Below are 11,246 nucleotides of genomic sequence, written 5' to 3' on the forward strand. Positions count from 1 at the left end.
AGCAGCAGCTGAGTCACTCCTCCTCAGCTCGAGCTTGCTGTTGGAGAACACCGAAGCACTCGCTGAAACCACTTCTCGGTGCGAGGGTCTTTCCTGCCTCAGTAGCTCTACTTTGGTTCCAGAGAGAGGGGGGGTGGGTGGGAAAAATCAGAAGGTTGAGGAGACAAGGTAGAAGAGAGGGTGGGGTTGAAGAGAGGGGGGTTGACCCAATAGGCGAGAAATACACATACAGAGGAAGCGGGCACAGGCGCGTATAGCGGTGCTGGGGGGTAAAAAAGGAAAACATGAGAAGCGTGCCTGCTGCACACCTGCACCCAAACGTCCCTCCTTGCCCCCACGCTCATCCTCCAGCACACTCCCATCTACTGCCGTCCCTCTCGCTCGCACACGGGCATAACACCAGTCGTGCAAGCAGCGAAGAGGGTGCCTGTACAGGCCTGTGAACGAGGTTGAAGGGCGAAGAACGAAGAGAAGCAATGGGGCGGCAATCACACAGAGAGGAGGAACGGCAGCGGAATGGGGGGAGGCGTGGGAGACACGAAACAAATGCGAAAAGGAGGGAAAAGAACAGCAGAAGACGTTTTAGCCTCCCCCACCCTCCCACCCTCTCCCTCTGCGCGTGGGCCTTTTGTGGATGCGTGTCCGTGCGTCATCGTCACTCTCCATCCACCAGGCATCCGCCTCCTCCGCCCCTCTCCTCCTTTCACGCCCGCTCTCTTACACGCTTGCGTTGCGTGGGTGTATAGGGGGGGGGAAGGGGAGGGGGTAGAGGTACTGTACATGTGGAAGCTGATGAGCAAAGGAAAAAAGGGAGGCCTCGACTCGCCATGGCACAATACCACGCAATGAGAAACACCACTCAGAGCGGCAGACGCGCGTTGCATCTCGCACCAAAAACAGAGGCGAACAACGTACCGCGGTCACACGAACTAGTAAGCGGTGGATGGGGCACCGGCAGCGCTGAAGGTCTCGGGTGGCACAGCTAGCACTCCAACCTCGTCGGCCGCCTCGTTCTTCGTGAAGGGAGAGAAAGAGGCGGCCGCACTCAGAACCGGCACAAGGCCACTCCAGCTGCCGTAGTTGGCACTACCTTCGACGCCGTTGGTGGTGCCACCGCGGAGTTTACCCACACTGCCACCATTGACACTACCCCCTGTGTGTCCAGCAGGGGCAGGTCGCCGCAGCCGTTGCCGCATGGTGTCAAGCGTCAGTCTCGTTGAATTCCCTGCAGAATTCCTCAATGGCTTCGCTACAGAAGTGGTGTTGTCCTCGGCAACTGCACGAGCTCGATGCCACGACTCAAAGCTACGCAGTAGCGCCTCGCGACGGCGAGTGAGCTGACTCTCGTGGTAGCGGCACTCGTCTGCTAGGGCTGTGCTGTTGTGACTGCTATCACCCGTTCCCAGTGCCACTAGACGCAGTCGTAGGTTGGCCAATGCCTCCTTTTCCATCCGCACGTGCTCTACCTGCTTCACTCCCTCCGCTGTCTGGGTCGTGTAGACATGGAACGCGGAAGACTCGCGTGGGCTCGCCGGCGGCACTGAATGGGCTACTAAGGCCGGCGTTGCTGAGTGTGGTCGCGGTACCTGCATTGTGGAGTGAGCAGCGATCGAGAAAGATGGCGCCAGTGCGTCAGCTAGGGCCCGTCCACGCTGCGTTGACGGATGCTGTGCGGTGGAGACTTGTCGCGAGATGCTTTCAGTACTATTCGGTGCCGACGAACGGCCGACCCGCGATACCGGCGCACTCGAGACTACCCGCGAACCGCGGAGGGACGACGAAGGCACCTCATTCTGTGCAGAAGCAAAGAAGGTCTCGTTGGCCGGGGACATGATCCGTCCATTCCCCATCTGCGGCGCAACAGCAGCAGCAGCAGGCAGGGCGTTGACTGTTGCGTCAACAGCGTTGTGCCACATCGGCGGAGGTGCTAACAGCCCTGGCAATGAGAAAGGCAGGACTGCCTCCTGAGTCACGTCTTGAGATGACCCGGCAGCCGATGGAGCGCTGCCGTACCCCCTTCCAACTTTGCCGTCAACAGGTGCCAGCGCGCTCGGACTTGGCTCCCGCAAGAGCTTCGTGTGCAAAGAGTTCAAGCTGGGCAGCTGCACTGTCGCTGTCGACAGCGCCGAGTCCACAGAGGGGCGACATTTTCCCTCCGCAGTGGGGGTGTCCTTCATCGAGTCTGCACTGCTCCGCATCGAGAACATTCTGCGTCGCCCGATCCCTCCGTTGGCGATGAATCGGTCACCCCCGAAGGATTTTCCTGAACAGCGCTCTGAAACGGACCTGCGCGTGCCGCTCGCCCCTACGACCGTGAATGCAGCCGCTGCGGCAGCTTCTGCTGCCCGCAAGTCTGCGAGTGCGGCGCTAAGCTGGATGTCCTTCTCTGCCACACACTGGCGCAGCAGCTCGAAGCAGGTGTGCATCTCCAGCACGGTGGTGACTGGGAGCACCGAAACGCGTCCGGCAACAAAGTTCATCACGCCTGTGGTCAAGGCAGCAGAGGCCGGCGTAGCCGATGACAAGGCGGTGCAGCGCAGCAGTGGATGGAAATCGTCCGCCGCGTTACCAGGTGTTTGCAGTGGCAAGGTACATCGTTGAGTGACGCGTCCAGTGGAGGATTTCAACGACCCCTGCTGCGTACCCTTGGCCGAGGCAGCCCCAGCGTGCTTCTTCGCGACGTTCGCGTTGCTGTCTGTTGACGCATCATCGGGTGGGGCAGTGGTGGCAAGTGCTGGTGCATTACTTGCTGTGTGCGCCTTTAGCTCCATCTGCAGTCGCAGCTCAGCCTGAAGCTCCATTACCTGTCGCTGTAGCTGGCGTAACCGAACAAAGGGGTCCTCGGCGACCCGAGAGGCCAGCTGCTCTGGCACACACAAAAGTCGCCGCGCCAGCTGCAACGTGGCGAGCGTGTCTCTCTTGTACGCCTCCTCCGGCCGGACATGCGCAATGACGAGGGTGCGGCAGCCGCCACCAAGGTGGCCTTTGAGCAGCATTGTCAGCTTGCTCCGCTTGTATGAAGCTAGCGTAGGCGGTGTATCGTCGACTGTGGTCGACGAAGACGAGAGTCTCGTGATGACCTCCTTCAGTATCGCAAGTGAATGCCGGATTGCCGCATCCCCGCCGCGGCCTCTGGGCGGTGTGATGGCACGATCAGCAGGCAGCGTTGAGGACGATGTGAACGGAGGCAGCAGCTGTGACTTTAGGCTACTGCGCTGCGGCTGCTCCGCGGCTGCCAGGTCGACGAGATAAAGCTGGGCCCTGCGCACGAGGTGGTGCGTTGTGCTCCCCTCCTCTCCTTCTTCACAGGTGCAGTCCAGCATGACAACAACGTGCCCTGCAACCCAAGGTGACGCTGCGGAAGACTGCGCACGGCGGCTTCGGTCGATCAACGCGAAGGCATCTGCAGCGCTGCGGCACGTCACCTTTGACACGTTGCGCACGACGACTTTGCCTCGATCCATGGCGATGGTGGGTCTCGCAGAAAACGATGGCGACGAGGGAATCGATGGGGAGGGTGCCACGGCCCGCTGCGATACCGACGCCCCGACTGAGGGTGTGTCGCGCGCTGCCTCGGCGAGCAGGTCCACCACGTGCTCTCCGCAGAGCGCAAGGCAGGAGAGCTCGATCGAGTACCGCGTACGACAATCACGTCGCGCCTCCTCCTCCTCCTGTGCTCCACTCAAGGACACAGACGTGAAGTCCAACGTGGTGGGTATTGTCATCGCCAGCGCTGAGCGAGACATGGGCGTTGAGGACTCGCGCTGTGCCGTCACCGCTGCAAAGAGCGAGGCAAGTAGGCGCTGGCACAGCCCAGGCACCGCCACATCGCCAAACATGGTGGTGGTCTTGCCAGTGCCTTTCTCGCCGCAGCACAGAACTGTGGCACTCGTCCCCTTCAGCACAGAGTCTACCACGCAGGAACGAACAGTTATGTCGAAGAAAGCGTGCGCGGCGTCGTCGTGGGCGTCGACGACGCCGTCAAGGATGAAACTTGGCGGCTTGGTCACGTGCTCTGTACGTGACGACCGCCGTAGCGAAGTCGTGCCTGCCTTCGGCGACACCTCTTCTACGCTGCCGCAGTGCACTGTTGTGTTACTCTTGTCCACGGTGACCCACAGTGGTGTGTCGGGGGAGGCAGGTGGCCGCACACGTCCGTAAACAAGGATTCGATCGACCACCGGGTACGGCATCCTCAGTGGCGCTGCGGAAGGTAGGAAATCCACCAGTATAGCAACTGCAGAAGAAGAAAGATGAAACACAAAATGAAGATGACCACTGTGCGTGGTGTGGGTGGGAGGGGGGGAGCGTATGCGCCTCACTGAGGACAGAAGAGTCGTCCGAGGGAGGAAGGGAGGGGGGTAGAGGAGGGTGGGAAACACGCGACGAGGAGGAGAGTGATGAAAGACGCACGCCTGTCTGTGTGTGTGTGCGCGCGCGCGTAAAAGAATAAAAAAAGGCAGGCGAAAGAGCAGATGTACCCATCGCACACGCACACGCCACCGAATCCCCCACACGAGGGCGAAAGGCGCGGCGGAGGAGAGAGGAGGCCGAGTGAAAGCGGTGAGAAGAACAGCACCTGATTCTCTCTCTTCAGCGCGCACCCAAAGCGCGTGCCAGAGAGAGGGGAGGGGAGTAGAGAATGACCTCTGTATAGAAGACGGTGTGTTGGGGGAGAGGGGCCTGCCAACGGAAAATAAGGAGGTTATTTGGTGGGCACGGGGATAGAGGAGTGCGAGAGGCACAGGTGAGAGAAAAATACCGTAGGCAACGCCCCTGCAGCCTCTACACGGCTGCACATGAAAGAGAAGACGCGCAAAGAGGGCTTGGAAAGTGGAGAAAAGGGGAACAGTGAAGAGACCAAAACGGCGCCTGCGTGTCGATGACAAGCGTGAAGGTTGTGGTGGCTCTGCTCATTCGCACTTCCGCGGGGCGGCTTCTGCTGCTACCGATGAGTGAGGAGTCGGAAAAGCGAAAAAGAAAGGGAGTCAGACACACTCGTCCACATATACGCAGAGAGGGAGAGCAGCAACGACGCGTTGCTTCACGACCAATGGAAAGGAATGACGCACCATGGTGCTCGAGGGCCTAACGTACGCGCATGAATGAGTATTGTTCACCGCTCATCTGTCCCTCCTCTACCAGCTGTCCTTTCATCTTCCCTAACGAACTAAAAGACACACCGACAGAGGCGGTGCGCTCATAAACGATAAAGCGCGTTCCCTCTTCTCCTCCGCATAACCAACATCGAGCCGCCAAGTCCCCCTTCGCCCCCTCCTCCGCGTGTTTCCCACATACACGCCCACACACACACACACACACATGCACGCGCGCTGCGCACCCCTCACCTCTTGGGAATCCATGCGTCGAGAGGAATGGGTGCTAGAGGAGGAGGAGGAGGAGGAGGAGGGGAAAGCGGGGGATAGACAGAGGCACAGAAGAAAACGTTGCTGGTGAAAAAATGGGCCAACAAGGCGCCACAGAAGAGAACAAGCGGGACAAGACAGTGTGGGACAACCACCAGAGAACAAGCACCTACGCACGTGTTGTCTTCCACACCGCCGTGTCCTGCCACCCCACAGCAGTCAAACGCCACAGGGCCATCGCGCGGCGCGAAGCAGCCACGGCCACGCGGCACGGCAGTGCGCCAACCCAGCTATCGGAGCACGGCCCCCGCCCCAAACGCCACCCACCCGCCCCGCCCCGCAGGACGCGCCTCGCCGTCGCCGCTCCCACGGTGGGCCAGTCGCCACCAGGGGGCCTCTCACGGAGGGACGCAGGCTCCACACACCAGCAGGCAGCGGGAGGCGGGCGAGATGGGCTCGAGCCGCGCTGGCACGCTGCCCATCACATGGGTGGTGCAAGCGTGCGCACGGCCGCAGGTCGCTCCGACGCCACGCCGTCCAGGACCGGACCGCCGACACCCGCAGCAACACACCGCCCTCACTCAGCTCACGACGTAGGTGCTTGACCTCCCGCTCACCACCCGAGGGGGCTGCGGCGGCTTGGCTTCTCCCCACAGAGAGTGGGGGGCGTGGGCCCGGGGGACACCACGTACGGGGGTTGGTGTCCCCAGGGCATCTGCGGGATTCGAAGAAGAAGAGAGAGGGGACGATATATATATAAAGAGGGTTCAAGTATTTTCGAAGGCAAACACATACGCGAGTTGGCACGTGCGCGAGCATACGCACCCTCCCTACGCGCACTTGCCAACTTCTCCGAGGAGGGAAAAGGAAGAGCAGCGCGCTGGCAAACCCCAAAAAGAATAGAGAGGGGAATAGACGTGAAGCTGCACTGGGCAAACAAAGAAGCACACCGGCAAGTGAGACGGCGAGAGCACAGCTCATTCACAACGGAATAGTAGTAGTGTACATCACAGTGACAGTCGTGAGCGTGCCAGTGGACACGCAGAAGGGTAACAGGTAAACATCAGTTCAAGTATCGGCCTCGGTCGATGGGATGTAGGTGAGTGCTTAGATACACAGGCGGGGTACGAGAGCAAAGGCGCCAGCTCCTCCTCACTCTCGTGACCATACATGCACGCCTACACATCCTTCCAACGAAAAATAAAACGCACTCGAAGCGGCGGCACAGCACACGGAATGGCCCTCTACCCACTCGTTCTTTCTCCCTTTTCCGTTGGAGCTCACGCTTTACATCAAGTGAAGCATGTAGATATTACCAAAGCTATCGCCGCAGGCCATCTTCTCGTAGCCGCCTGCCGCCAGGCAATATACGGGGGCTTTGCAGAAGACGCTCGCCACCTCGCGTCCGGTCTCCATGTCGAGGATGTAGACAAAGCGGTTGCTGCAGGCGACAAGCATGAGCCGCGTAAAGGGGCCCGGGGCAGCGCTGGACAACGTCCATCCCACCCTCGGCGCTCGGTTGCTTGGTCGCACGGAGCCGGCGATGTCACCCGGCGAGACAGACAACTTGCAGCTCCCGTCTTCGGCAGACCACACCCGCAAGAGCAACTCATCATTGCTGATAATGCTTCGACCATCGGAGGTGTAGCTACACGATAGGATCATGCCGCCGTGGCCAAGTAGATGGAACCGCGTCTTTGCCGTCGTGGCCGACCATACCCTCAGCGACTTGTCCGCCGATGCGCTACATATATAGTGGCCGTCTGGACTGAACGCTATGGCGATGATGATACCCTTGTGCTCCGCGTACCTCAGCCACTCCCGTCCTCGCTTTGTGTCCCAGAGACGGCACACGCGGTCTTGGCAGCCGCTCACGAGGTATTTGCTATCTGGACTAAAGCAGCAGCAGATCACCACCTTGGGATGCGCGAAGGTTAACAGCCTCTTCGTTGTCATCACATCCCACAAAATCATTGCCTTGTCTTTGCTGGCAGTGGCGAGGTACTTGCCGTCCGGTGAGAAAGTCGCGTTAATGATGGTGTCCTGATGGCCCGTGAAGATGCCCACCTCGCTGCCGAGGCCGAAGTTGTTCAGTGTGATGGAAGCGTCTTCGTTGCTGCAGCTGGCAAAATCCATCTCGGTCGGCGAGAGAGCGATGCACTTGACACGCGTTGCATGCCCTATGTGCGCACTTGCCTGAAAGCTGCGTAATGGCCGATTCGCCTTGGGCTCCTTGGAGCGGGACTGGGCTAAGAAGTGCGCTACGGTGTTCGGTTGCTTGGCTGCCGTGATCATAACCGTCATGGATTTAAACCTCTTGTTTGGGGTCTCCGGAAGCGCCTCCTGCTGCAATGACGCCACAGCCTCTGCAGAAACCGTGCACATCGGCATGACGTCCACCTCGTCCACGCACACGTCGAAGTCGTTGAAGGAAAAGAAGTTCTTACCAGCCCCACTTGCCCCACTGTCGTTGTCTGGTTCCATGTTGGCAAGCAGGGGCTTTCGACCAGCCAGGCGCCAGTGCTTGGTGCGCGCCTCGTCCTTCGAGATGATGATGTCGTCGTAAACGAAGAGGTCTTCTTCGATGCCCAGTGGGGTCTGTTGCCGCCTCGCCTCTAGGCCCACATCACTGCGGAAGAAGGGGTTGATGGTGCCGTTTCGGTCCTCATAGGGGCTGCCGCAACTTGAGTTGCAATCCGCGCTGTGGGCCAGCGTGCTCATGGTGCTGAGATGGTCGGAGATGTCGGACAGCATAGACTCACGTGTGTAATGCAGATCTGCTAAGCCGGTCAAGGACCCCCTCGGATAATGTGGCGGTAGTGGTGGCTGCGCGAGGTGCATGTTGTGGGGAGCCTCCGACGCTGAGACCGTGGAAGACGTTCTCGAGGACTCCAAACGGTGCCCGGCTTCCCTCAGGCACCTCGTCGCCGCAGAAGGCAAAGCGCCGGCAGCGGGGCTTGTGGTCAGCTGCAGACATGGACTCCGTGGCACACTTACCGAACTAGAAACTGTCTTGCTCGGCTTCGCTGCCACCATCGGCGTGAATGGGTTGGGCGCATCGGCCGCATTCAAGGTCGGTGTCACTTTCATGCTCTGGGGAGAAATACGCAGAAGCGGCGGCGTTGTTCTATTCTCGACGCCTCGCCTGCGACCCTCTTCACTGCTACTCGTCAAATCGCACTTGCCCATGCTGACAGAGCCTCCTGGGCTGCTACGAGGAGAGGGTCCGTTCACCGTCATCAATGGCCCACAGGGCTCCCTGCTGCCGCCGGTGCGACTCCCGGGCATGGCTCCTGGCCCTCCAAGAAGGCTGTTGTGAAAGTTCGCCTTTGGGGAGGAGGGAATCGACGGCGATGTGGGCCTACCCACCACGGTGTTGCTCAGCAGACACCCCATCTGCCGCAGTTAAGTGCTAAAACGATGAGGGGTAGGTGGGAGTGGAAGGGAGGCGGGTGATGAGAAATCGCAAACAAGAGGGCAGAACGATGGGAACGAGGGAAGGGGAGACGGAGTGGAGCCGAGATGTCACCGTGTGGACTCTCGCCTGCGTGAGTGCATGGAGGGGTGGGGGTGGGGTAGGAGATGGGCTGAAATCGAGGAAGGCAGGGAAAATGAAAAGGGAAGTGAAATGGATTAAGATGGAGAGCCCGAGGAAAGGTGGGGGAGGGGGGGGTAAGACGTCAGGGAAAAGCAAAGCGCAAAAGCGCGTGCGCACACGCACACCGACACACACGCGCGCCTCACACCTTTCGAGGATGCGCCTTGTTTGTTTGTCTGTTTTTTGTTCCTGTACTCTCTCGCTCTCCGTCTCCCTCCTCTCTGGTGTTTGTGTAGGCGGGTGGGTATGTACATCACCCGGTTGTACGCGCGTGGGTAAAGGAGCGTACGCGTCCCACTAGGCAGTAGGCCACAAAAAACGACAACTCAGAAGAGCGCACGCGCGTGGTCGCATACGTCCGCGTGTCTGCGAGCGATGCGCTCTGGATAACGGGTGCAGGTGCGATGCAGCGGGGTGCACGGAGAGGAGGAGGAGGAGGAGGAGGAGGAGAAAGAGGCCCGCCTTGGGTATTTACCGCCCAAGATGAATGTGGGGTGAGAAGGGAGTGAGCGGGAAGGCGACAAAAATGCGAAAGACAAAAACAATAACAACACCGAAAAGAAAAGCTGAGAGTGTCCATCCACGGCTGAGGGGAGAAAATGGGGGCGGTTCACTCTCCACAGAAGAGCGAACAGAGGACGTGGAAGAGCGTGGGCCCATAACCTCCACAGTACAGTGATGATAGGGGCGTGGCTCCTCCGCCACATCTCGCTTTCCCAACCGAGTGGTTCCCTTGCTGGTGTGCTGGCGCGCTGTTCTCCTCGGTAGCCGCGGTGCTGAGCACAGATGAATACGTCCGCTCCTTTGCCGGCGCGAGAGGGCGCGTGCGAGAGAGAGATTGTGGGAGATTGTGGGAGAGAGGGAAGAGGGAAGACTGAGTTGCACCGAGGCCACGGGCGAGTCGGCGTGTTCGCCTCCACCAATCCGACCTCTGGGCGGCGCGTGCGGCCGGGCCGCTCACGCTGAGGCCGGCCCGGCAGGAGTAGAGCGCGTCCCCTGCGCACGCGCATCCACACGCGCCTGGGCGGTGCGGGGGCCCTCACAAGAATGCGGTGCCACACGTCCGTCCAGCCCCCCGCCTCACCGAGCGGGGACACGAAGGCGGCAGGGGGGCGGGACGTCCCCTGCAGGCACGGGCAGTGGAAGCAACGAGAGAGGGGGGCACAAGGCCGCTGGGGCCATTCGCAGCCAAAATGCAAGCCAGACGGTGCACTGGCAGGTAGTGCACAGGCCGCACCCCCACTGGACAAGGAGTGCTCCATCGCCCCGCCGACCTCGTCGCGCCGCGGGACCCGGACGAATGCGCGCATACACACAGACATGACGGCAGCAGGCAGACGCGCGAGACGATACGCCTCTCCACAGCGACTGGCGCACTCACCCGCCAGCGTAGGACGGAGAGACGGGTAGGGGGGTTGAGGGAGGGGGGGGTCCAAGGAAGCGGGAGGGCGTCGCCGGCACTCGCTTGTCTACGAGAGCACCTTTATCATCATGATATAAGAGGTAGAGGATGAGTGTACTTTGTGCTTGTGTGTTTGAGGGCAAACAGGCGTTCTTGTGCACCCTGGAGAAATTGAGCGAGAGCGTTGCTACCGTGCGCACATCAGCGCGAAGCAAAGAAAGGAGCGCTAGGGCGTACGCAAGCGAGCGGTGAAAAGCGACTCAGCAGTCAGCACTCGTGCTTACTCATGTCAATGCGGTGCGTGGATGCCGAAAGAAGAGCGAAGAACAGCGGAGTGAAAGGAGAGAAATGAAACAGCTCAGTGTGGGGAAGCGGCATGAATGGTGAGTAGGGAGGAGAGAAGGCAGAGGTGTGATGGCAAGCGAGGGAGAGACCCCCGCAGCGCTGGAGCGGCGCGGTGACGGCACAACAAGGGAAGGGACCACTTGTAGAAGCACACAGACGAAGCCCGCATCTGTGGTGTCGTAAGAGTGGGATAGCGATGTTCTACAGGAACAGAGATGGCAATCGTACAGGGAGCGCGTGGAAGCTTTGCCGAGGCACATCCAAACAGCCCCATTCATATACGCCTACACACACACACACGCACACACGTGCGTAGCTGCGCTGAAACCTCAAGGACCACGAGCGAGTACCCACTCGTGGCCGCTTTCACTCCTTTTCTTCAACTACTTTTCTGTACGCTCAACGTGGGTAGCGCCCCCGGTGTTGTGGTGGTGGTGGTGGGGTGGGGGGGGGGGGGGGGGGGGCGGGGCGGTGGTAGTCGTCGGGCGACGTACGTCGTTCGTTTCGTCGACCGTCGGTACGGGACCGACCGTAC

The 11,246-nt window shown here is 60.2% G+C and overlaps 2 protein-coding genes across 2 annotated transcripts, besides 1 other annotated feature; both read right to left on the reverse strand.

The window, feature by feature from the left end:
* Nucleotides 1-929: 929 nt before the first annotated feature.
* Nucleotides 930-4,193, reverse strand: LPMP_170180 (kinesin-like protein; the record flags this gene model as incomplete). Its single annotated transcript, XM_010699407.1, has 1 exon — nucleotides 930-4,193. One exon carries the CDS (start codon nucleotides 4,191-4,193, stop codon nucleotides 930-932), a length of 3,264 nt encoding a protein of 1,087 aa, XP_010697709.1.
* A 1,359-nt stretch (nucleotides 4,194-5,552) lies between these two features.
* Nucleotides 5,553-6,062: a repeat region.
* Nucleotides 6,063-6,653: 591 nt separating this feature from the next.
* Nucleotides 6,654-8,762, reverse strand: LPMP_170190 (hypothetical protein; the record flags this gene model as incomplete). Its single annotated transcript, XM_010699408.1, has 1 exon — nucleotides 6,654-8,762. The coding sequence occupies one exon, from the start codon at nucleotides 8,760-8,762 to the stop codon at nucleotides 6,654-6,656; it is 2,109 nt and encodes a 702-aa protein (XP_010697710.1).
* Between the last annotated feature and the right edge of the window lie 2,484 nt (nucleotides 8,763-11,246).

Source organism: Leishmania panamensis (assembly GCF_000755165.1).
Source record: "Leishmania panamensis strain MHOM/PA/94/PSC-1 chromosome 17 sequence".
In the NCBI taxonomy this organism is placed as follows: domain Eukaryota; phylum Euglenozoa; class Kinetoplastea; order Trypanosomatida; family Trypanosomatidae; genus Leishmania; species Leishmania panamensis.